Source organism: Hermetia illucens, chromosome 1, assembly GCF_905115235.1.
Source record: "Hermetia illucens chromosome 1, iHerIll2.2.curated.20191125, whole genome shotgun sequence".
Taxonomy (NCBI): Eukaryota; Metazoa; Arthropoda; class Insecta; order Diptera; family Stratiomyidae; genus Hermetia; species Hermetia illucens.
The window spans coordinates 147,758,214-147,784,704 of record NC_051849.1 but is presented as its reverse complement, the minus strand read 5'-3'; the positions used below and the strand labels follow the sequence as shown (position 1 = coordinate 147,784,704).

At 43.8% G+C, this 26,491-nt stretch overlaps 1 protein-coding gene across 8 annotated transcripts in view; it reads left to right on the top strand.

Annotated features, from left to right (window-relative positions):
• Window positions 1-26,491, top strand: part of LOC119646149 (cGMP-dependent protein kinase, isozyme 2 forms cD4/T1/T3A/T3B) — a 533,343-nt gene that overhangs the window by 369,700 nt on the left and 137,152 nt on the right. For all 8 annotated transcript variants that reach the window (XM_038046508.1, XM_038046509.1, XM_038046510.1 and 5 more), the window contains one exon: window positions 18,886-19,052. In XM_038046508.1, coding sequence (XP_037902436.1) covers window positions 18,886-19,052 — 167 coding nt within the window. The remainder of the gene's footprint in view (window positions 1-18,885; window positions 19,053-26,491) is intronic.

Sequence of the window (26,491 nt, the reverse complement as noted above, 5' to 3'; positions counted from 1 at the left end):
CCAGTGCATCGACTAAGTTCTTCGTGTGAAATAGTATCAGGCAGCATGAAGAACGTCACCAATAACAAGAACAAATAAAATCGATGACAATATGCAACCCTGGCGGACTCCGCTTTGGGCCTCAAATTCCTTTGAAATTTTACCCCGATGAAGCACGTGACAGCCATCCTATGTCGCTCTGATAATAACTCTCAGTTTTTCCAAAAGCCCCTCCTGTTTAGAGCGCGCTAGATACACTCTTTGTTCACGCTATCGAAAGCTTTCTCGAAATTGATAAGGAGCAGGTGAAGCGAAGATCTAAACTGCGGACATTGTTCCAACGCAGGATGATCCGGAGGGAGAACCAGTCTACCCTCTATTGTCTTTGCGAGGACAGAGAGCACGTAGATACTCCTCCAATTGTACACTTACAATGGGCACCTTTCTCTGGAATTTTAACAGTCATCCCCTTCTTCCACTCTCTGGGAAAGATCTCGGTTTCCTAGGATTTTCATACAAGTGGAAGTAGCAGATCTTCAGAGGTTGCAGATGCAACAATAAATAGCTCCGGGGAAAGGCAAACGATCCGTGCAGCTTTAGCTCGTTTGAGTGCATTGATGGCCGAAATTATTTCTCTTCTACATAGAGGAATAGTTCGTATCCGTATGTTACGGGGACTAATCATTTCATCCACAACTTCACCACATGTGATACGATTAAGAATCGTGGTGAAGTGCTCCTTCCCTCCTCTCAGTTGCTCGTCATTGTGGAGTCGACGGTTAACGTTCTTCACAGGGCCATCGAAAGGTTTGATACCACATTTAAGTTCTTGCATGATGCGCTATGCATCATTGGGTTTTGCGGCATGCTTGACCAGCGCAATAGCAAATTTCCTTTTGTCATGGCTTACACTACGTTGATCTTCTCGGGATTTCTTCTTCTTCTTCTTTCTTCCTTAGAATATTGTAGGCCGCCTTCATAAGTCTTTCAAACGCTTTTTAATTTATTTCTGAAGCCAGCACGAGTTCCATGATATAATATAATTGAGCGTGAACGATATATTACGCATTTAAGGAACAATTTTAATTATTTCCCATGTCGAGTAATGTAGAAAGTTGTCATGCCCGCGGCGATAAAGATAAGCTAGATACGCTCCGTGTTCGCTTAGGAATTGTGATAGGTTGCGGTTGATTTCACCATATCTTCATTTAATCTACTTTGAATGATCTGGGATAGGTGCATGGATGCAGTGTCCTTTTGGTGAATCGTCTCGCCTTTTTTTTTCTCCAGAATAAACTCTAGAACTCGAGGTTGATCCCTCGATTATTTTTATTTTCCACGGATCGTCATTGTTTACATTTATTCTTATTCTTCTCATGCTGTAACTATTATTTTGGATTAGTTTGGAATTTCCACTTTTATATGATTCCTAATTTTCACGTAGAGTGTAGAATCGTGAAAATATCTGTATGACAGTAAATCGATAGAATATTTGCAACAAATCATCAGTTTTGTGCTTTCGTGATTACAGACGACGACGTGTTGTGTGAGTGATCTCTTTTACACCTGTCCGCGGTAAAGTTAGAATGCAATGTGTGATCCGAATTTATTGATGGCCTCGCACGCGATCAATTAGCATCACAACGCAATGATTGAAAGGCTCTTCGGGTTTTTGGATACGCTACGGACGGTGTCCCACAAGAAGAGGCGGTGAATTTTAATTTAAATTTTTAATGATTATGGCATGCTGATTATTATCATTAATGAATAGATAGATTCGAAAGAAATGTCTGTTCCAAAAGGGTATGAACGAAAAGATTCAGGTGCTATCTTTCTAGTGAAATACGCGTCATAGGACAGATGTGCAATGCACGAGCATGTAGATAAATGTGACAAAAGCTACTCTATCTTTTCAATTTTCTTTGTCTTGTATAGTTTGTTGTCTTGGTATAGTTTGAAATTTAATTTATTACGATTACTAGGATCGATAAAACCAAATTTTGTGGCACTTTGAACCAATTCTGTTTTCAGAATATCTAAATAATACTCTTTATCCATTGTTTCGTCAATAAATCTTAATATGCCTACTCCTTTTGATGAAATTGCATCCCCAAACCGTGACCGACAATTTCCCGAATTTTACTGTTGGTATAATATTTGTATAACATAAAGCTTCAAGAGGCTTCCTCCAGACTCTATTTGGGCCCTCATTGTAATAGAGCATAATTTTAGTCTCATCGCAAAAAATAACGTCATCCCAGTATTCGATGGGGTATAAAACATGCTCTTTTGCAAATGAAAATCTTTTATTTATATTAAATGTTGATAACAGCGGTTTTTTCCTGGCTACTCTCGAAGAATATTTATGTTCTAAGAGTACTTTTCTCACTGTTTCATGTGAGATTTGAACTCCACAATCCTTTTCTAGTTCAACAGCCAACGATCTTGTGGAAGTGTAAGGATTTTGATCGATTTTTCTTATGATTTTTCTTACCTCTCTAGGAGTAAGCTTATTCGGCCTTCCTTGTGAGCAACGTAAATGTATCCTATCTTCTTTTTCAGCGCGATTTATTATATTGTAAACGGTTCTCAATTTAACTGAAAACATTTCCGCAAGCTCCTTTGCAGTTTTTCCTTTACAATAATGAAAATACACTAACTGAATAATATTGTCGAGTGTTCCGCTTCCAGGCATTTTGACTTTAAAAAATTTTCAATGAACAATCAAACAAAATCCAACCGATTGCAAACGGATTTCACTTTGAATGCAGCAACATAAACATATCAATGCGATACCGAATAGTACCATCTAGAATTCTAGAGAATTCTGTCGCTATATGCATGCGTGTATGTATTACAGTGTGTTTTGCAAAGAATTTTTTGACAGTGGAAAATGTGATCACGATTACTTTTGGCGTATTTACATTGCCTTTTGAAATGAAGTATATGTGTTTATTGTGTAAGTAGGTGATTGCCAAACTAACCAACAATTTCCCTCTTTTAAACTTTAAGAATTTTACCATTTATTCATTTTATTTCATATCGAAGTGAAATCTATATAACTGTTTTTTCTTTGCAAAGATTTTCTTGACATACTGTAACTTAAGGGAAACGAGTAATGAGGTAAGATTGGAAATGTGGCCAAATATTTAACTGTTTTTTTCTGTCTCTTTGTTCGTGTCAGCCACTGAAATGAATATCATCGTCATTTCGTTCTACTAATCGTTCAAAAAACTACCAAATAGAAAATATTTCAGACAAAGAAGGTCTTTTTTGGTAGGGGATCTTCGTCGTGTGAGACACGCTCGTACGAAACGTTTAATAAGTTAAACTGACACAGCTGACTCGAAATCTTGGCTGGCTGCTCCGTTGCCCGTCAAAGTGGTTAAGCAATTTAAAGGCCGGGTAACACCTTTTCTGCCGGCAGTCCTCTTATATCGCCGGTATTTCTCCCTGTGTGTATCCCAGAAAATTCCTTTTCCTGGTAAACAACCTACTTTTTATCGGTGAAATGTACTGCGTCATTTCTCTTTAAACCCAATCTACGCATAATGTCCGTTGGAAATGTTCAGAGTCTATTTGGAAGGAGGTTCAAGTGCAAGCCTGTTGGCCAAGACTGCATAACTCCAATGGTACCCACGTGAAATTCTTTGAATTCCAATAGGCTTGGACTTATTCAATGCTTAGTGCAAGCCACCACACAATAGAACTAGAAATTAGATGAGGATCGGATGAGCTATGATTGTGTACGTCCTTAGAATCATTTTCGGACAAAGATCCCTTTTTTCACGAAAAACTTCTTGGAGGCGTAGAAAGCTATGACGTTTTTTGAACTCTCAGTTTTATGTTTATTCTCCAACTGAACTTCGCATCCAAGGTCACGTCAAACTGAAATGAATCTTTGGGAAAGTACGGGATATATAGCCCCGCCCTGGGACCTGGCAAGTGATTGCCACTCAGGTCCAATTGGATTACTCTCTCATACTTATACTTTCTCATTCTTGGTAGAGCGTTTTAGATGGCTTTAGTTATTACATTGTTGCATGCTTCTTCTATCCCAAGAAAGGCAGCCAAGTTGTATTGCTCGTGGTATGTGTAATGATACTAATGGAGATATGAGATCCAGTCGATCCCTTGAGTGGCCGATAACGACCTAGAGGGCAGAGCTATCCCAAAAAAAACTAAACAATTTGGCAAAATTTGACCGTGAAGGTCCGCCCACGAAGATTGCAGCTCTATCAAAGCTCTCGGTCGACACGTTCTTGCACGCCTCTGTGCTAGCCAGGCTCGGGAATGTGGGGGGGGTCCTTTGAGCGCTTTGATCCCTCACGCTTCATTACTAAAAACAACGTGTCTTTACCGGTGCGTGGGTCCGCACCGGATTTTAAAATCGAATTTTACGTAAGAATTCGCGACGGCCTATCGAATAAAACCAGAACGCGAGCTAAATTGGAAAATAAAAATAAAAAAAAAACGGCTCGACCGCGCGCGTGGAGCCGTTTGTCTCCGGACCCGAGTGCCGCGATCAAGTAGTGGAAAATCCACGACGGATCACCTTCCCGATTGCCGTCCCCTCCGCCTCAGATCTTGAACGAGGCGCGGCCGGTGAGGTTCCCACCCTTCCTCGACATCCTCCGGCCAGTTATTCTTTTAGAGGATGTCCCTTGTGTAAGAATCCCGCGGGAGTAAGGAGGAACTAAGGGGAGGAAGTCCTCAAACTACCTTTGATTATTCACACATTAATGTACTTTTTCAAGCTTCTGAACATAATACAAAGAAAAAAATTATTACAACCAAAAAAGAAATTAAAATAAAGTTAACTAAAATGTAAGTTTAAGAAAAAGAAAATGAAAATAAAATAAGAGAAAAAAAAAAAACAATAAATAACCAAAGTGTAAAATTTACCAACGAGAAGGGAAATAAACTAAAAATCAATAAAAACAAAGAAAAGAAAAGAAAATAAACAAACCACTTACCCAAATGTCACTCCGAGCTCGGACCGATCCTTCGGGTACCTATTTCTTTTTTGTCTTTAAATTCAAATTATTTATAACTAAAAAATATATAGTCCTACAACAAAAAACTAACGTTAGTTCACTTCTTCTCTATGATTTCGTTCCTCATGCTTTTATGAGGGATTGTTTATACACAACGCGCAAATTTCGACACTAAACTTCAGCAATTAGATATTAATTTCTTTCCGTTGCGATTTCGCCTATTTCAATTGTTTTTCTTCTTTTTGCTTTAAAACTCTGTACATTATTCAGGTGTTAACGATTAAACGATTTTAATCTATTCTCGGAATCTTCGTTTTAACTACACTTCAGTTAGCACGATGTGGGGTTAGTTTTCTCGGTCGGATTCTTTTATTTTGCTCGCGAAAATCTTCACACTTTAGGATGAATGATCCTCTTCTTTTTCCTCCGTCCTCACTCTTATCTTTCCTCTTCCTCGTTTTCTTTTTCCCCTCAGTCCTCGCTGCACCTTCCTTCGCTAAGTCCACCAGACCTCCTCAAGCTCCAAAAACTTCCTCCTCCACCAAGAAGCTCTCCGAACCGCTGTCCTCCAGCTCTCCAACCAAACTCCCCTGTTTTTTCCTTCCCGCCAAAAACCTCCTCCCAGCAACATTCTCGCTGCCTTTGTTCGTGCACCGCTTCTATTCCCGCTACATAGCCTTTCTCACTCGCTAGGCAATGTTGCGGCAACATGCGCATGCGCCTGCGGATGCGGCAAATCATTCCCCTCCTGTCAAGATCAATTCGCTTGAATACATTGAATAATGTGCAATCTGCGGCGAACTTTAAGGCAATTGCACACTATTAAATGCATTGTTTAAGCAAATTGATTAAGAAAGAGCCGAATGAAATTCCGCTCCCGTCGCGCAGCCGCGGTCACTACAGGGCAGCTGGGTTTTCGAGACCCGCTCGAGGAAAGAAAGCTGAAGACCAGTGAGGGCCTCACTGCTGATAGCGGCTGGGTGTTGGCGGTTACAAGGAAAGGTAGACCGAGATCCAAACCCACATTAGGCCTTGAGGTCCTTCGCGTGAGCGATGCCCAGGTTACGACCCTCCATGTCCTCCAGCTCGTATTGAACCGTTCCGACTCGACCGATGACCTTCGCCTTCACGAACCTCTGATCCAATTTGGCATTATATCGTTTTGCTGCACTGCTTAAGTTGAAGAGCCGCTTATACACGATATCTCCGACCTGAAATTCACGAGCTCGGGATCGCAAGTTGTAACCCCTTTCCTGTGTCTCTCTTGCCTGGAGGATTCGCCCTTGAACCTCTGCTCTCAGAATAGCAAGTTTATCCTGAGAACAGATCTCCAAGGTAGCATCAGGCAAGGCGTTCAGGCGTCGTAAGAGGGCATAGGTACTCCCATGGGTGACCATGCTTTGCCCAAAAACGACGTGATAGGGTGATGTCCCTATCGAGACGTGTTTCGCTGAACGCAAGGCACAGTTGATGGATGACAACTTGTTATCCCAATCTCTTTGATCAGGACCGATATAAGCGCGTATAGCAGCCAACAGTGAGCGATTTACTCGCTCCGAGGCGTTTGCCTGCGGGGAGTATAAAGCGGTGTAAATGTGTTGAATGCCATACTGGTTCAGAAGATCGTTGAAAGCCACGGATTTGAACTGTACCCCATTATCAGATGTGATCGACTCAGGGATTCCAAACACATGAAAGATTCTCTTCTCCAAGTATTCGGTCAGCACGTTTGCGGTAAACCGTTTAATCGGCTCCACAAATGAAAACTTTGAGAGAGAATCGAGAACGACTATTGCTCCGATATTTCCGGCGCGAGATCTGGGGTATGGGCCGATCAAATCGATATACAAACGTTGAAATACCCGATCGGAGATGAGCGCTTTTCCCATTAGAGGTTGGAGCGTTTGGTTGGGAGCTTTTGACGTCTTGCACGTTTCACAATTACGGATATAGTCCTTGACCTGTGAAACCATTTTAGGCCAATAAAACCACAACCGCAGTCTACCCAAGGTTTTACCAACCCTCCCATGTGCACTCAAAGGATGATCATGGGCACGGGTGATCACCTCCATCGTCAGCTCCTCCGGAATCCAAAGCTTCCAAGCCTGTTGTTCTTGCATCTCATCTCCTGAAGCATGATTGGTTCGTTTGTATACCAATCCATCGCACACCTGCAGATCAGGGAGTTTGTTGGAATTCTCCCTAATACGCTCTATTAATTGCAAATAGTTCGCAGACCGAAAATGTGGTGAATTAAAATCCACGTCTGCGTTGTTCCCACTTCTCTCCAAAGCATCCACCTCCGCTGGTGAATACATTCGAGATAGAGAATCCGGGACCAGATGTTGTGATCCCTTCCTGTGCTTAATGATGAACGAGAATCCTTGAAGCTTCAATGCCCATCTGGCCAGTCTGCCGTGAAGGTCGGACTGGTTCATCAGCCATTTGAGCGAAGCGTGGTCAGTTACCACTTCGAATGTTGTGCCTTCAACATACGCTCGGAATTTGCGCACTGCCTCCACCGCTGCCAGACATTCTTGCTCAGTGACAGTGTAGTTTCGCTGAGGCTGTGTAAGCTTCTTCGACATATACGCTATAGGAACTTCATGTCCCTCCTCTGTCTTCTACATCAGCACCGCTCCTATACCATGTTGACTTGCGTCACAATGTATGGCGAAAGGCTTGGAGAAGTCGGGGCTGTGCAGAACTGGAGCCGAGGAGAGACTCGTTTTCAGAGCGTCGAAGGCCGAGATAGCTTCCTCAGACCAGCAAAACTGCCGCTTCTTCTGAAGCATGTCTGTCAACGGTGCAGTCAGCGAAGCGTAATTTGGCACAAATCGCTGATACCATCCACACATCCCAAGAAACCGCCGCAGTTGCCTGACGGTTTTCGGCCGCGGAAAATCTTTGATGGCGTGTACCTTGTCGGGATCGGTACAAATCGTCCCGTTACCGATGATGTGCCCCAAGTATCGAACTTCCTTCATGACAAACTTGCTCTTCCGGATGTTCAACGTCAAGCCAGCGCGTCTCATACAGAGAGCCACTTCGCTTAAGAGCAGCAGGTGCTGGTCGAAGGTCTCTGTAATAAGCAGCAAGTCATCTAAATATACAAAGACTTGATGACGTAAGTGAGCAGGGATGACCTTATCCATCAGTCGCTGCATGGTTTGAGGTGCATTGCAGAGCCCAAACGGCATGGTCACAAACTGATAGAGTGGCCGACCTGGGACGGTGAAGGCAGTCTTATCCTTGGACGCCTCATCCAGAGGAATTTGCCAGAACGCATCCTTCAGATCTAACTCGTAATGAATCTAGCCTTCGGGAGACGACTGAAAATCCCCTCGATGAGAGGTAAAGGATAAGCGTCCTTCACTGTTACACTATTCACTTTACGTGCATCAAGGCAAAGTCGCACTTTACCAGGTTTTACCACAAGGGTAACTGGCGAAGACCAGGCGCTTTGCGATTCTTCGATGACTCCCAAAGCCAGCATCCTATCAATCTCTTCATAGAGGAGCTTTTCGATGGCGGGAGAGACTGAGAAGTGTCTCTGTTTAATCGGTTTGTTACCGCCGACATCGATGACGTGTGTCGTAAGACTTGTACGTCCTAAGCCCTCCGACTCGAAAGACGGAAAACTGCCAATGACAGCCTCGAGCCTTGCTCGCTGGTGTGTCGTCAACTGGTGTTGATTGACGTTCTCAACATTTTCGATGGAACAAATGGAAGGTACAAATAAGTCCTGTGCGAGATCGAACTTGCGCACAAAATCAGCTCCAAGGTAAAGATTTTGCGTTAACGACGGGATAAGGAGGAACGACATCGATTCCGTCCGATCACGAAACGTGATGTCAGCTGACACTCTGCCTACTGTCGAGTGGCTAGTCCCGTCAGCTGTCCTGAGATCGATGCGTAATCTCTCCCACTTGTACCGACCGTCGTTAATAATTTTCCGGGCGAAATCCGAAGCTAAGCAACTTACAGTGGCTCCGGTATCAATCAGTCCTGAAACACGCTCACCCAAGACTGTGACATCCGCATACGGGCGAATATCATTATTGGGTCGACTCGTGAGAATGGCAGAGTAGTAAAGACGACGGTTGCGCATTATTCGCATCCAATAGTGCCGTAAGCGAAGAGTAGAGCGCTTCGGTTTTTTCGTCGTCATCTCTGCTACTCCGAAGATCCGTTCTCTGGCCGCTTGATATTGTTGCAGTCTTACGTGCAACGGCCTCAGAACCGAAAGCATCGGTTTCCTTGAAATAATTGGTGGTGGGGTCAAATCCGGGTAGGTCATATCTGTTTTGTCAGACCGCTTCAATACGGTAACTTTCGGAGTTACTGTGGAAGACGTTGTCGCAACGCCTGCGCAGTCACGTGCGTCCAATGTAGGAACGCCCCGATGACTGGGGCTGGGCTCTGGAACTCGACAGTTCGGACATACGGGCTTACGAGTGTTCGGGCGCCCGCAACCGAAACAAAAGACTTTGGGATCCTCCCAACAGTCTTCAAACAAGTGTCCAATCTGCCGACAATTCCAGCAGACCAAGTCCAAACCACTATTCTGAATCTCAGACTGAGGATTTCCTGAGATGTTCTTTATGTCAACACCCTCTTCAGATTCAGCAGAATAGCTGTGTAATTGGTGAGAGAGCCTGCTTGAGAGACGCTCCTCTAAAATTTCGCTCTGCTGCACTAACTTACGCAGCTCGCGAACCGTACTAGCCGGAAAATAGAGCAGTTGCCTCTGAACGTCGGGTCTCAGCCCACGACGTAGCAACTCTACCAATTTCTCTTCCGTTAAGGAATTTTCTAGCCTATTGGCTAGCGAACGCACAGCTTTATAATAACTGTCGAAATCTTCGGATGGACCTTGCATGCGGTCTCGCATCAGTTCAAGGATATCCCAGTCATCTAGAGAATCCTTAAATTCATGGCGAAGAGCCTCACGAAAAGAGGTCCATTCGATTCGTCCGACAGACTGGTGATAGTCCCAGTACCAATCTGCTGCTCTATCTCTGAAAAGTGTGTGTACATAAGTACACAGCAGGCCAAAATCCCCCTGTAAGGTTGCGTTGGTCAAAGCCTCCACGCGGAACAAGAATTGGTTGATGGGCAAAGTTTTGGATGTGCCATCAAAAACCAAGTCCCAGGATGCCAAAATTGAATAAACACGATCCGCTGATTTTGTATTAAGCGGTCGTGCTTGGCATCCATACGGCGAATCGTCCTCGTCAGAGTCGGTAAAATCGTACATATAGTCGAGTCCGGATCTGTCTTCATGTCGTTGAAAGTTCTCGGATCCGGACCTGTCGTCAAGTCCGTAAAAACCAACGTCACGTTTATGGTCATGTATATAAAAATTGTTTTTATTATGTCCATTGTCACGTCTGTCCTCAAAATGTACTGCACGAGTTGAAGCAGGCTGATGTTGAGCTGCCTGGCACACTGAGTGCGTGTTCTGGTTCGAGTCTCGAAGCGCAGTAAATTGCTTTCGAACCGATCCTTCAACTCGTGAAGCGTCGCTCGCCCTAGCATCCCGCGTGGAAGGATCAACCCAACCCACAGGGTCTCTCCTCGCCGCCTCATGCCACCGTCAGTCGTCACGGCGTGCTGGCAGGTCAAGGTCAGCTGAGCTCCACTGACCTGGAGGTAACGTGGAAGGAAGGCGATAAAGGTCGCGAGACCCGTGATCTCGTTGATGAGACATGTGGTTAATTAAAAATTTAAAAAAAAAAATAAAATAAAATTGGAAACGACCAAAAGGAAGTCCAAGGAAAAAGAAAAAGGAAAAAGAAGAAGAAATTATACAGTGCAAAAGATGACGCTTAAAGCGAAAAGAAAAAAAAAAACGAAGCAGAAAAAAGAAATTAAAAAGAAAAGAAAAGTTAAAATAGTCGAATCAATCGAAAAGAAAAAAAAAAGCGAAAAAAAAAAACAAAAACAAGGCAAAAGAAAGAAAATAGTGAAAAAGAAGAACGAAAAAAAAAAAAAACGAATTCCGAGCACTCCTCCCTCTCTAAAATTTGTCGACTCCATAGTCAACTCCCGCAAAACTCTCGGATGACCAAAATGCCATCCCAACCTCATAAAATTTTTCATCTGTGTGCAGGTAACTTCCGCACAAAGTGTTTTTCCAAGAAGAGACAACAATCGAGTTGCTCCCCGTCGCAGAATATTAAATAAAAAGAACAAGCAAAAAGGGAACGCGAGAATTCAATCTTCCTCGTCTGGAGTCAGAGAACAAAGTGAAGATGAATCATTGAGGACGGAATGGCACAGCATATAGCCGACTACCTCCGTATCCCATCAAGGATCCATCTCACCCGCCACTTCATCCCTACAAAGAAGAAAGAATATTTAATTTTCTTCAAATCTGAATCGAAGAGATAGCCGTTTCACATAAAGGTAGGGAAGGACACTCCTCAGAAGCTCGGACGGCAATACCTTTCAGCTTATAGCCGCAAAGGCCCGTAGATCCAGAGGCTTCTGGGAGGCAATCACCTACGAGACGTTAAGTCTCAAGACAAACACAACAAACGACTAGCTCTTATGGTATTCTACCAAGGATAGGGCAGGAAACTCTACGTTACAAGGTGGGAAAGGAAATTGAGGCTTAGGAACACTTGCTTCCGGGGAAAAAGGCGTGAAACCTAAAACTAGAAATCTGAAGACAAGTGTACGTGGAGCCTAGCCGGGAACAATATTGAGAATCTATTGATTCTCTATCCGACACCACCAAACGAAGTTGTGAGCCGGAATAGGCTATCTTCCACATGATTCAGGAAACCTGTAAATAATTAATTAGGCTTGAATCCAGGATATGTTGGGCCCCACGTTGGGCGCCATTTGTAATGATACTAATGGAGATATGAGATCCAGTCGATCCCTTGAGTGGCCGATAACGACCTAGAGGGCAGAGCTATCCCAAAAAAAACTAAACAATTTGGCAAAATTTGACCGTGAAGGTCCGCCCACGAAGATTGCAGCTCTATCAAAGCTCTCGGTCGACACGTTCTTGCACGCCTCTGTGCTAGCCAGGCTCGGGAATGTGGGGGGGTCCTTTGAGCGCTTTGATCCCTCACGCTTCATTACTAAAAACAACGTGTCTTTACCGGTGCGTGGGTCCGCACCGGATTTTAAAATCGAATTTTACGTAAGAATTCGCGACGGCCTATCGAATAAAACCAGAACGCGAGCTAAATTGGAAAATAAAAATAAAAAAAAAACGGCTCGACCGCGCGCGTGGAGCCGTTTGTCTCCGGACCCGAGTGCCGCGATCAAGTAGTGGAAAATCCACGACGGATCACCTTCCCGATTGCCGTCCCCTCCGCCTCAGATCTTGAACGAGGCGCGGCCGGTGAGGTTCCCACCCTTCCTCGACATCCTCCGGCCAGTTATTCTTTTAGAGGATGTCCCTTGTGTAAGAATCCCGCGGGAGTAAGGAGGAACTAAGGGGAGGAAGTCCTCAAACTACCTTTGATTATTCACACATTAATGTACTTTTTCAAGCTTCTGAACATAATACAAAGAAAAAAATTATTACAACCAAAAAAGAAATTAAAATAAAGTTAACTAAAATGTAAGTTTAAGAAAAAGAAAATGAAAATAAAATAAGAGAAAAAAAAAAACAATAAATAACCAAAGTGTAAAATTTACCAACGAGAAGGGAAATAAACTAAAAATCAATAAAAACAAAGAAAAGAAAAGAAAATAAACAAACCACTTACCCAAATGTCACTCCGAGCTCGGACCGATCCTTCGGGTACCTATTTCTTTTTTGTCTTTAAATTCAAATTATTTATAACTAAAAAATATATAGTCCTACAACAAAAAACTAACGTTAGTTCACTTCTTCTCTATGATTTCGTTCCTCATGCTTTTATGAGGGATTGTTTATACACAACGCGCAAATTTCGACACTAAACTTCAGCAATTAGATATTAATTTCTTTCCGTTGCGATTTCGCCTATTTCAATTGTTTTTCTTCTTTTTGCTTTAAAACTCTGTACATTATTCAGGTGTTAACGATTAAACGATTTTAATCTATTCTCGGAATCTTCGTTTTAACTACACTTCAGTTAGCACGATGTGGGGTTAGTTTTCTCGGTCGGATTCTTTTATTTTGCTCGCGAAAATCTTCACACTTTAGGATGAATGATCCTCTTCTTTTTCCTCCGTCCTCACTCTTATCTTTCCTCTTCCTCGTTTTCTTTTTCCCCTCAGTCCTCGCTGCACCTTCCTTCGCTAAGTCCACCAGACCTCCTCAAGCTCCAAAAACTTCCTCCTCCACCAAGAAGCTCTCCGAACCGCTGTCCTCCAGCTCTCCAACCAAACTCCCCTGTTTTTTCCTTCCCGCCAAAAACCTCCTCCCAGCAACATTCTCGCTGCCTTTGTTCGTGCACCGCTTCTATTCCCGCTACATAGCCTTTCTCACTCGCTAGGCAATGTTGCGGCAACATGCGCATGCGCCTGCGGATGCGGCAAATCATTCCCCTCCTGTCAAGATCAATTCGCTTGAATACATTGAATAATGTGCAATCTGCGGCGAACTTTAAGGCAATTGCACACTATTAAATGCATTGTTTAAGCAAATTGATTAAGAAAGAGCCGAATGAAATTCCGCTCCCGTCGCGCAGCCGCGGTCACTACATATGTTTTTCCAATCGTACTAATTATCTTGAGAAGAGCAATTGCCGTAGATTTGGTTTTGAATTCAACGTATAGATATATTTCCTATAATCATTGTTAGTTGGGTGCCTAGGACTCGCTGGGTTTCGACCCACAGTCGTTGAATCTTGCAGAGTCGTAGATGCTTTCAATACATACAATTGCAGACAATCCTAATATGGTTAATGCACTTCCTGTCATTATTTTCCGATTAGACAGATTTTCATTTCACCATGTTGCTGTATTCTACTGGGACCGACTTTTGAGTTTTTCGTTCTCTAACGTCTCATCTTTTGACTTTAGTTCAACTATGGTGTGAATGCTACCACTGGGAGTTCTAGGAAGGTCAGCTTTAATAACTTGGGGAAACTCCTTCCAGTCGATCCCCTGGAATCTTTAAATGGTTTGGGAACCTATGCCACAAACATGAGATTGAAGGGTACCCTGATGATCCGAGAAAAGTCTCTAATTGGATATTCTGCAGTTTTCCATCTTGAAAGTCCTATTGTTAGTAACTAAAGTGGGATCTTAAACCTCTCCTCCTACACAATTTTTATGATTTTATGTAGAACACGCATGATTTATGCTCTATCTGGGTTGGCTGGAATTTGATACAGCGAATGACAGCGCTTTAGGTCGAGTTTAAGGAGGGCTGATATATTTTTAACCGAATATGGTTAGTATTTTCCGGAACAGATTAATTTTGACATTTGAGTTCAGGGCCCATTTTCAGAAACTCGAAGCAATTGAAAAAAAGTGGTGATATCCCATATGAGATCCAGACTTCTAAATACCCCCTCCCACGCCGATATCATCTAGAAAACATTCCTACTCACTTAAACCAGCTCCTTTTCCTTTCACTCTTCCGGCGGGGCTGCTCGATAACATTGCGTCGGGGACTAGGTCAATTCATAACTACAGCTCATTGAGCTTTTTTCCCTTTCTTGGTTTTTTTCTGAAATCCTACTGCCTCAGCCGTTCATAAATTGTTCGCCGCATCTTTTCGATTTCGTTCCTGCTGCTTTGACACCTCAAATATATTTGCGGGGTCTAATCGCCTTTCTGCGTCAGCCTCTAATCTTGTTCGGTGCTGAACAGATCTGGGACAATGCAGTACAACATGCTCGCCATGCTAACGGACCTGAGCACAATAACTTTAGGGACCACCGAATAATTCTGTCAGGCCGTAGTTTAATTTCTTGTGTTTTTGTCCAAACCAAGTCCGGAATGATGCAGTATGTCTGAACGCCCAACGGCCGGTTTGCGATTCGTGTCATTTCTTTTGCCATCCTACGATCGTTTCCCACTGTGCCAGCTGCCGCGAAAGGCACCGGAGTCTCCGCTGGCATATCTTTTATTATATCCTTCCTACGCCACAATGTCTATGGAGAGCAGCACTGCTAATAAGTATATTGCTTCTCCTGCCCCTCTTCCAGCGCAGCTGATCAAACTAAAGCTGGGTAGAGTAGCACAGAAACTTGAAATGAGAAAACGTCGGCTTTGTCTTTGCCCAGCGATTATCGCTAGTATTCTGAAGAAGGTTATAACAATGGGAAATATTTTAGTTCCTGGGCACTGAATCTGTTTTTTGATGTTAAGCTTTCTGGTCAGGAGTAGATTATTTGTTGTCCAACTTTAATTTTTACTGTTCTTTCCTTTTTCTCTTACTGATTACAACTACTTCTGTTTTATGTTCGGCCGTAACTTTTCAACTAGGAATTCATCTCCTATATTGCTTCGTTCGGGCACATCTCGATCTGGTCTGTTTTGCTGCTATTGTTATCCTAATATCATCCGTGAAACCAACGGCTATCACACTGCTACGAAATCATGTTGTCAATGGTCCATCATACATAATTAACCACAGTAAGAGATCTAGGACATAACTTTGTAGCACACCACAAGTTGTCAGAAAGTTTTTGGTCCTTCGTCTGAATCGCAACAGTCTTTTATGTTGCGGAGTTGAACTCAATTTTTATTTATAGGCTTGCCACAACGAAGATTTATCCTTCTTGAAGACATGTCATAAAAACTTGGGCAAACATACATGTTTCTATTCTGATTGCTACTTTGAAGGCGATATTCGGGATTCCAATCGGCCTCGGGGTGTTATTAGCAGCGATTTTTTTTTGCGGGATCTTAAATTTCGCCGTAAAACATCTTTTGGGAAAAAAGTACTAAGAATACATACGATACAAAAGTATTCTTGAAGATCCCAGACGGAAAAAGTCATGACAGATAAAGGGGTACCATCCACATGATCGCACTGGTCAAACTAAAACAATGAAGGTAGGAGACTTCAACTTTAAGGCCGTTGAAAATTTCTTCTATCTAGGGTCGGAAATCACAAGCGATAACAGCTATGACGATGAAATCCACGCAAAGTTGTTGGCTGCCAACAGAGCTTATTTCAGCTTATAAAAACTTTCGCTCGAAATATCTCACCATAGGGTCAAACCTCTTACTATACAATACTATGATCTTGCCAGTCCTCATGTATTCCTCGGAGACTTGGGTTCTTAAAAAAAAAAAACTGCAAACTCTTGGCCGGTCGTTGCGCCGTTGATGATGGTGATCCACATGATCATAAGAACGAATATCTTTAGCAGGGAGACGATGGACTGTGTTCGGTCGGACCGGAAGGGGGTGGACTATTGTTACCTGTTAAAGCTGGGCGTAAAGGTTGATACTAGTCACTACTAACAACAATTGAACGATTTTATCCGTCCGCTGCTTGAAATACGATCAGAGCCAAAAGGGCCAACACAATGTCATTTTCCTTCATGACATACAGTAAAACCGGTTTGTGACCAGGCTTGGCTTCTTCCGGTTAACACTTGTTTGCACTTGTTTGGTTCGTCGAAAGATATGAAAATATGCATGCAAATCCACATTTCATAGTTCTACATCTGGTATATTAAATTGGACAATAACTCAGGACAAGTGATCAATGGAGAATGACCTGTATGCGCTACCCATTGATCACATCCCTCTGAAATGGACTGACTTTGCTCGTCGTAATAGCTACTTGCAATTTTTTCGAATTCAGATTGATTTTTTCTACGCCAAGAGTGTCGGCAGCTTTTAAGCAGTTTTCCCGACATCCCTCAATGTGTGAATTTCACCAAAAATTAGGCTTTCGTTTTCGGAAAGCACCCAGCGGAGGCATAGAGGCAAGACTTGCTCGCTACAATTTTTGCACGAGTTGTGAAACATTTTTTGTGGACGTTTCCTTATAATTGTGTTTCACCCAGAAGTCTTTGCTTGAGCATTTCTGAATTCAATTTGTTAGCTGCCTACCTATCCGTTGCACTTTTCAGTTCCTCGCGTGTCATTTAGCAAGAGTGTCACGTACCTTTGTGGCTCCGTACCGGAATCTGGAACAAACATATCATGTCATATCGCGTGTGCCTGTCGAAATATGGTATAACTTGCAAGCTAAAGCTGGAAATAAAATTCGTAACACACCAGGGGCATCCTTCCTCACGATCGAGGCGTTAATTACGCGCGACGATCCTTTTTTGTTTGATTTTTCGATGCCGATGCGGACGCATGGATGAAGGACGCGTGAAGTTGTGCAAATTGACACGTGAGAGATCGAAGTGTTGACACGTGTCAACAGACACTTGGTTAATTTCGCCAACTTTTTAGATTTTTAGATAGCTCTCCCCTCTTGGTTGACTCTGGTCACTCTGAAGTCTACTATCAATTGTAATTCTCACCTCCCGAAAGGAGGTAGGAGGAATCAACCTCCGGTACCGTATCCAAACGTGAGAATGTTTCCAGTAACATTGATCCTCTTGTATTAGTCCCTCCACTGTCCCATTCTCCTGTTCATGCTTTAAAGTTACTCGCTACTATTTTAGAGACGACTAGCATCGAATGATAATTTTTCCGATATCATGTATTAGAGCTATAGATATAATCTACTTCCTCCAAATTCGTCCGCTATGTGTTTCGTCTTTTCTAGCTCAACTTCCACAGCTCCATATCGTTGCTGTCTTGGGACACTCGCCAATTTAGTGGGATAAACTTCATTTGAAGTTAGTCATGAACACCTCTCTGGACACTAAGCATTTACTTTTTCCTATAATATGGGTGCTGTCATTATTTATCATTTCCATGGAGGGGGCTCTCCGTTGCAATCCCTGAAAAATGGTCTTACCCTCTACGTTTGCGAGCTAGTGTAAGCTTTCGCCATAAGGAAAAATACCATCCCTTAAAGCAGTCAGGGACTGAACTCTGTTCCCGTAGCTGGCAGGCTACCAATCCAATAAGTACTTTGCCTGTTGTAATCGCCTTTTCGTTTCTACCTACTTTGTGTCACAATACGCTTCCCTGAATTGTAATACATTAGCCTCGTCCGCTGATTGAGACGGTACGGCTTCAAGGATCTCGGACTTCGTAATGATTTCATTTATGTCCTTGCACTCGATCACCATCAAATCCTTGCTCAGTTTGGCCACATAGTGGCAGTTCAATTTTTCCCAAGTCGTTACCTCCACTTTCATTTGCTTTAAGCTCTTCTAATAGGTCGCCTTTCTGTGTTCGTCGTATACCCGTACATAAGGTTGCTGTTATAATGAGCGCGTCAGATCTGATTGTTTTTTACCATTGTTCCTTGCTTTCTCCGGATAGCCATATACAACGGTGTCCGTCTATTGTTTTTCTAGATTGCGTCGTGTGGGGTATGATATGAAAGGTCTAAGTCAGTATTCACCAATGCAAGATTATACACCATGTTATGCAAATATGCTCTAACCTTCTGATTTGGTGCAATCGTCGATAATAAAATGTATCTTTGCTAACCTTGCTCTAGAAATCTTGGCGTTTTGACAATTTCAGACGAGTAAGTTCCATATGCTTCTACGTCTCTCAAAGCCAAGACCTGATCTATAGCCCTCATTTTGTTCCTTTAGTATTTTACTCTAGATAAATTGCCAATGCCATGCCAATGTGATGCAACGTTATCCTCCGGCGAAGATAAGATCTTTCCGAAACGCTTTCGGTAATGTGTACGTTTTATGCGCTTGCACGTTGATTTTCGACTTTAAAAAGGTGATTTAAAAATTCGGAACAAGATAACTAATATTTATATTCCATAGATGCAATGCAAAAGAAAAATGTAGTGGAAATTTCCAGCTTTTCCACTTTGCTGATGATATTCCAATAAAATAATCATTGAATTCTTACCGCTCCTCAAATGTATTGATAATTTTAATTTATTTTATTACAGATCACGTGACCTTATCAAATCCGCCATCCTTGACAATGACTTCATGAAAAATTTGGACATGACACAAATTCGAGAGATAGTGGACTGCATGTACCCGGTCAAATATGCCGCGAAAAGTCTCATCATCAAAGAAGGCGATGTTGGAAGCATCGTGTACGTCATGGAAGGTGAGTCACTTTAGATATTTATCTTTTTGCTTGAAAAATTCTCCCGAGGGTAGGCAATTTTGCAGTGGAAACTTTTGTTTGGAAATTTGTAGGAATAAGTTTTGTGAAATTGGATTTAATTTCCAGCAAGAACGAGTTCATAGGAAGAAGTCCAATGGACAGTAGTACGAATAATTATTAGATCTCAACAATTTTGTACGGTAAGTTTCTGGTTGATGATTTTTATTGCTCAATTTAGAATCTGTCTCAGGTTTCATGTGCATAGGTAAACCTTTCTTGCAGCAAATCATATTTATCACCCTTAAATATGGAGTGTACTTATTAACCGAACTTTAAACGTGAAGCATTAGCAGATATTTCCGTTTTTGGTCAAACAATTTTATTGCATTATCCCCTATACAGTATTTTGGGAATTTTTTATTCCTTTTTGAGTGGGAAGTCGTTTTTGATTTTTCTTGACTTGAATTAGATTTGAAAATGGTAATTAATTAATAGCCAATTATTTTTGAGTTATGTTTTTCTTTTCTATGAAATTGGGTATTTTAAAATAAAATGCAAAACATCAGAGTCAATTGAGGCACAAAGTCATCATTCTCAAAAGGTGTTGCTTCTGCGGTGCTTAAGCTCAACAATATCTTGGATTCTAATCATATTTCGCATATTGAGGGAACGTTTCTGACAAGCTCCCACTACTACTTAGAGCCCAGTCCTATCCTAAGGAACCTTCCAATTGCTCGTATCCTTGTGGGACCACCACGAAGTATTATTTCAGGGAAAAGACTATTTTCCCCACTTCAGCTCGATCGCTACCCGCGCGCTAGTTGCTGAGGCTTCTTTTCTATGTTCAATATCGTGTGGTAAATTGCGGATAATATATCCACATTCATTACGTTTTTGAACCATTGCCTCTCCTCAATGCGGTACGAATCATTTAACATTACGTGCTTCGGGAATGTAGGTATCCGCCCAATTAGCGCTGTGGTGCATGTGTGTGGTTTTGTTCCCACAAACTCCTAAGACCGTGAGTGCTGTTATGAGAGCACCCATCTGGCACAGAAGCTCTTATGATCGGGTTTTGTTATAAGCGGGCCAAATTTGTCTTGATTTGGCACAGGCGGTGAACCTGCCCCATCCGCGGCTGCTTAGTAGTGCGAGTAGATCCCTCCCTGGACAGTCGCCACCAAGACATCGACTGTTCCCGCCCAAGAACTGTCAAGAGCAAAGCCCAGCTTGGCCAGTTTGTCAGCCCGCTCATTCCCCTCTATATTTCTATGATGTGTATATTTGGGAAACCTTCGCACCGATTCCACAGACGACCTCTGATCCGTCGAAAACTGTGTCATAGGTTTGCTATACGCCGTCGTCTTCCACTCTACCCTGATTGGAAAGTCCACAGCAAAGTTTCTCGTGAAGTGTGGCGTAGTCCATGGTGAATGCCCAGATTTCCTAAGATACTTCGTCTAGGATGTTACTATGGCCGTAGGGCTTTGCTGCGCAGCATTCGGACTCACGTAGTCTGAAGGCATTGCACGCTACAACGTATTTAATGTGGAAGTCTAGAGGGAGGAGGTGTAGGAGTACATTGAGAGTATCTGCCTGGCAAGACTGCAAATCCTATTAAGTTTCGTTCTATTGCACTTTTTGCTCAAAGCCTGACACCATACAATAGAGCCATACGTTAGGATAAGATGTACCATGCTGTGTACATCCAGAGAACCAACCCCGGCCGGGGACAGCATTTCTTTGCAAAGGTTCTCTTGCAGGCATAGAAAGCTATACAGGCCTTCTTAACCCTCGGTTCTATGTTCAATTTCCAATTTACCTTTGGATCCTGGATTACACTCAGATAGGAGGAAAGAACTAATCTTTGTTTAGTCAGTCGTGACAGGTGGAATTCAGGTACCCTTGCGTTGGTGGTGAATAGCATCATTTCCGTTTTCATTGGGTTTATATCGACTCCTTGTCTTGCGGGCCACAGGCTCAACTTTCGCAATGCTCTTTCCATGATGTCACTCATAATGGAGGGAAACATCCACTAATATCACCAAGTCATTGGCATACGTTACCAGCTTCACCCCCTGCTGTCCAATATTGTTGAATGCTCAATCTATATAAAAGAAGGCTGCTATGTTACTATACTTCTTGCACTGCAGTAACCGCTCAACCGTGCCAATTACCTCATGGAGAGTAATTTCTGTGGATTTGCCTTTGTGGTAGGCATAGTAGGATGTAGGGAAAGGCGTTCTCTCCATAATCGTCTTTAAATGGATGGTCAGGACACTCGTAGGGTTTTCAACACGAAAGAGGTGAGGTTGGTCGGTCGAAAGTCCTTCGCGGACTCATGGCCGCGCCTGCCCGCTTTCGGTATGAAAACCACTCGTGCGCGTCTCCAAGGCGGTGGTACATATCCTAAAAAGATGCAGCTCCGGTAAATCTCGACAAGCCACGGCACAATCCTTTCCTGTTGCTTCTGTATCATGGCTGGCATTATACCTTCTGCATCCGGAGATATATATGTGGAGAATCTATTTATAGCCCATCCGTTCTTATCGTCGGTAATTATCAATTTAGTAGTTTCGCACGGCTGGGGTTGCTGCAAACCCTCCATGCAAGGCATTGACTCACAGTCCTCCTCGCTGGCGGGAAAGTCCGTATGGACCAGCAGCTCCAAGTTTTCACCAGGAGACTCTGTCCAGGAGCCTTCCGAATTCTTAAGAAGGGAGGGGTTCCTATGTACCTTGGACAGAATGTCACTGATGCTTTTGATGTTCTTGATGACCGATTGGTACTTCTTCAGACAGTCCTTATTTGGCTGTCAATATTGATGCCTGTAGCAGATTTCCCTGGTCAACTCCCTGAGGTTGGAGAAGTCTTCATTCCACTACGGTGGCAGTGTAATCTAGCAGGGCATGGCACGAGGCTTTAAAAGCGGTATTGAATGCCCTGTCCTTTGACTCCAGCTCGTCTGTCGTGTTAATATTGCCAAAATGTGCACCGGAGAGTTTGTTCTTGATAACTTGACCAAACTTCCTCCAGTCGATCCTCCTCGGGTCTCTGAAGGGTTTGGAGACCTTTGCGAGATCGAGACTGAAAAGTATCCAACTATGATCTGAGGAGGATCTCTGGTCAGACACTCTCCAGTTCCCTACCCAAAGAATTCCATAGTCAGTTAGTAGGCTGATTTCATGGACTTCCTCCGTCACAGCTGGGGAAATGAAAGGATAGTGTACTGCCCGTCTTACATATCGATAGATTTGCATTAATAATAAACTGCTTCACCTTTTTCGTCGATTTGCGAGCTGCCTCAAAGCGTATGCCTTGCATGTATCCCTGCCTGCTCCAGTTTGACCACGATTAGCTCGATAGAACTCAGGTCCAGACACAGAAAAGTGTGTAGACTCTTCCTCGTGAGGATACATGCTCTAGGTGTGCCCTGATTAGCGTCACCTGTGGTGTGGAATAAATTATAATATCTGCCTTGGAGTCTTTTGATGGTTCTGTCGCTTCCGAGCCATGGCTCCTGTACGAGTGCAATGTCGATTTCTTCCTCTCACAGGAAGACACGCAGATTAGCCGTGGCGAACTTAGAGTGCCGCAGGTTAATCAGCGCTACCCTCAGCATGATCTGCTTGCGCGGGGAATTCGTCAGTCCCCACTGGACCGTCGATCCTCATCTCTTCCAACGACTTGTCGGTGTCGTCGATTGGATCCAGGTCGCCGTTCGTTTGCAGAGCGGAACACTTTCAATGCACTTTATAGTCCACCTTTTCCAGTGGCTCCAGGCACTCTCCGTTTATACGGAGTAGAAAAGGTTGACTGTTTGTCTGGAGTTCCTCCTTTTCGATAACTACCCAGTCGTCCATGGCAATGCTGGGGTTTTGAAAGCGCAGGGATTCGACGAGCATGTCCATATCCATGGGGACCTTCGGCAACCAGATGCGAGCGATTAGTCTCCTGGGGATCTTTTCATAGGGGTTGACTTTGAGTTTTAGGCCCTCCCTGGCGTCGTTGATCTTCGCAACGCATGAACCTAAAAAGTCCCGGGAGAAATAGTACTCGCAAGCTGTAACGTGGAACCCACGAAACACCTAAGAGCAATCAAAGCACGGAATGCATCTCATGTGTTCACCTTTGGCGTAGAGAAGTTGCTCAATGACCATCTCCGGTAGCCTGGTCTCGACACTGGTCCACACATCCGGCGCTAGTTTACTACTATCGGAATTGCCACGTTGCTGAGGAGTTTCACAGTGCCTGGCCCGTCAGCTACCTGTTGCTGGTAACTTTTCTTCAGAGGTTGCTTAGCGTCTGAGATGTTACCCACTCTGCTCCGCTTGTGCTTTTGTTCGACTTCGTCTTGAGATCGATTGCGTTTCAGAGCTAGGCTTCGCTTTTTGCTGGTCTGCCAGGGGTTTGCTGTTATATTCCTCAACAATCGCCTGGTATTTAGCGAGGTCCTATTCATCCTGCTTGTTAACAATACCTTACCTTATTGTTAGCATGGCCTTCTGGTACTAGCTTTTGAGCAGGACTCCAGTGGACCTTCGCTTCTTAGCCCGTTTCCGGTGCTCGACGTTTTTGTCTTTAATTTTGAGGCATCTCCCGACGTTGACGGTTTCGGGTTAGGAGGACTGTGTCTGGTATTGGGATGCCAGCAGCTCGTCCTCTGATAATGCGCCTGGCATCATTACCCTCTTCTATCGTCGGTTATTTTGTTATTTGTTAATTGAGTCCATGTCTTGGTCCCACGAGTAGTCCGGCAGGAATGACCACCCTAGCTAGCCCGGCCACCAGAGTAAGGGTTATATTTGAAACTGAATGTGTTCAAGGTATTCACACCAAGCTCCCCATTGGCCACGCAGCCCTCGGTGTATGCCGTTCCACCTTGGCTTGGGGTCCTATTAGCACCTTCTCTAGTGCTGGGAGGCTGCAGGCAAGTAGACTCTCGTCAGTTGGATGAGCCTAATGCCAGCGCGTCACTACACACTCTTGGTCCGTCCGAAAGCGGTTTCCAACGGCCACCGCGAGGAGGCCGTCTGAGGATTTACCGAATTATGCGATTTTAACCTGAAACATAATCAGACCAGCCCGCCGTGTTTCAGGTTGTGGCAGTAAGTTACATTTATCTCAGTCGGAGAACTCAGTCCGTGTCCCCCCGAGAATTATGTCAAATGGTAATTTATATCTTTGTGTTTTTTGTCGATCCAATTTTTAATACACGATATTAGTATATGGGCGGCTTTCTGAAACTCTTTAACTACTTCGGGGGGTTTGGGTCAAATCAAAGAGAATCTGCTTGCCTGCTCAGAAACACTAACGCGCTTTTAAACGTGTAGATGATGATGTCTGGTGCGCCAAACGTTTGTGGAGTTTTCGGCAAGTGCATAATGGATTATCTCTTTGGCCTCGCCACTAGAACGCGCAAATGGCATGCACATATAATTAGCCAATGAGTTCCAGTGCGAAGCAATATAACCTAATCCTATACAAAGCACCCCATCAATCCATCCATTCGTCCTAGTAGTTGACTTAAGTTTCTTAATGAAACCTACAGGTGACTAGTCCTGATGAAGTCTACTGGGTAAATAGTAACAGTACTATTATTACTATGTTATCAGTTCTAGGAAGATTGCAATATCTGCAATGCAATAGCTGAACCAGTACCCATTTTCGTGGTAACTAAACAACGGAGAATGGAAGTCAAGCCAGACAAATCTGTTGTAAAATTAGGTTGAGTATTTTTCTATATTGCCTCATAAACATATAGGCACACACTTCCAATTTCCACTCACTGGATGGATTTTTTTAGAGAGAAGCTTCCTTGTTACTTCTGAATATTTTGGCAGGTGATAATAGTGTCATGATGCCTTCATTGTAAAAATACTTTTGTTCGATATGTTCGTAGTATGCTGCGTTGATAAAGGGTTGCTCATGGTTTCCGTTATCAGACCAACCTACTCTGATCCGTTCGGTATCTGGTCTAGGCCTGTCTTAATAAGGAACTCAAGACTTCCCGGTTTTGCCTCTAGGTCCACCAATGGGATATGCTTCAAATCTGTTAGCGTCCTAACCTACATCATGACTTCATCTGATTCAGGTTCTGCCACGCCTTCTCTTTCTACCATAAATATTGCCTCCACCATCTACCGCGCTGGGAACGCTATCTTACCCTATTGTACAGCTCACACGTTATTTACATAATTTCATACGTCCGAGATGGCAGTATCTGTCTTTCTCAAATCATTGGGAGACTTGAAGAATTCTATTAATGAGAGACTTGGAGAGGGATGTCGTAAACTTACTGCCTAGTTTTGTTCACATATGATCAATTGCAGTCTGGCTCGTGTGTTTTTATATGACTTCATGCTTCCATTATCGTTTCAGTAGCTGCGTCTCTGGGTTACACATTGTTGATGTTGATGTTTTATCTCTCCAGTTGTCGTTTCCTGTTTCGAGACGCTTACCGTTTCGTTAAGGCATTTCTTGACACTATATCTACTTCTTTCTTGACACTATAGGGGAAGGTAGGTATCAGTGGCCGCTCCGGGGAGCCGAATTAGCGCTTTGGTACGCCGTTTTGATGCCACAAACTCCTAAGACCGTGACTGTTGTTATGGGAGCAGGGAGGCAGAGTTCAGCCGGCTCGGGTCTTCAGAGCCAGCCCGTAGCATTCACGAAGGAAAGCAGCTCTCCGATCCTGCAGCTAGAAATCTCTCTGAGGTCCCCAAAGAATGGTTTACCCAGTGTTCGCAGCCTGACTCTAGCCAGAGCTGGGCAATCGCAAAGAAAGTGCTTGAGGGTTTCCCTTCCTTCTCCGCAGCTTAGGCAATGCGTGTTGTAGGGTAAGCCGAGCCTAGCGGCATGGTCCCCTATGGGCCAGTGCCCCGTGCAGACCGCCATAATCTTGAATGCATTTGCACGCGTCTGGCACAGGAACTCTCGTGATCGGGCTATGTTATAAGCGGGCCAAATTCTCCTTGACTTGGCACAGTTTGTAAGCCTTCGCTATCTCAGGACCGCGGCTGCTAGGTAGTGCGAATAGGCTCTGCCCCCGACAGCCGCCAGCGGAACAGCGACTATATTCGCCGAGGACTGCTAAGAGCAGAGCCTTGCCTGGCCAATCCGTCAGCCCGCTTGATCCCTTCTATGTTCCTATGTCCGGGAACCCAGAGGAGAGTGACCTTGAGCGTGCCGCCCAGATGGTTGAGCGCGTCTTTGCACTGCCCCACCAACCGGGAAGATGTCGTCATTGAATACAAGGTGTGATCGCGGTCGGTGAGAAGGGCTATGTTACGCTTGGGACTCGAATCTCGCTCCAGCCATCGATAGACTTCCAATATTGCCAGTACTTTCGCCCGGGATACATTGGCGAAACCTGGGAAACCATACGACTTGGATGCACCATGTGTATTCGGGAGAACCCCCGCGCCGACTCCATAGGC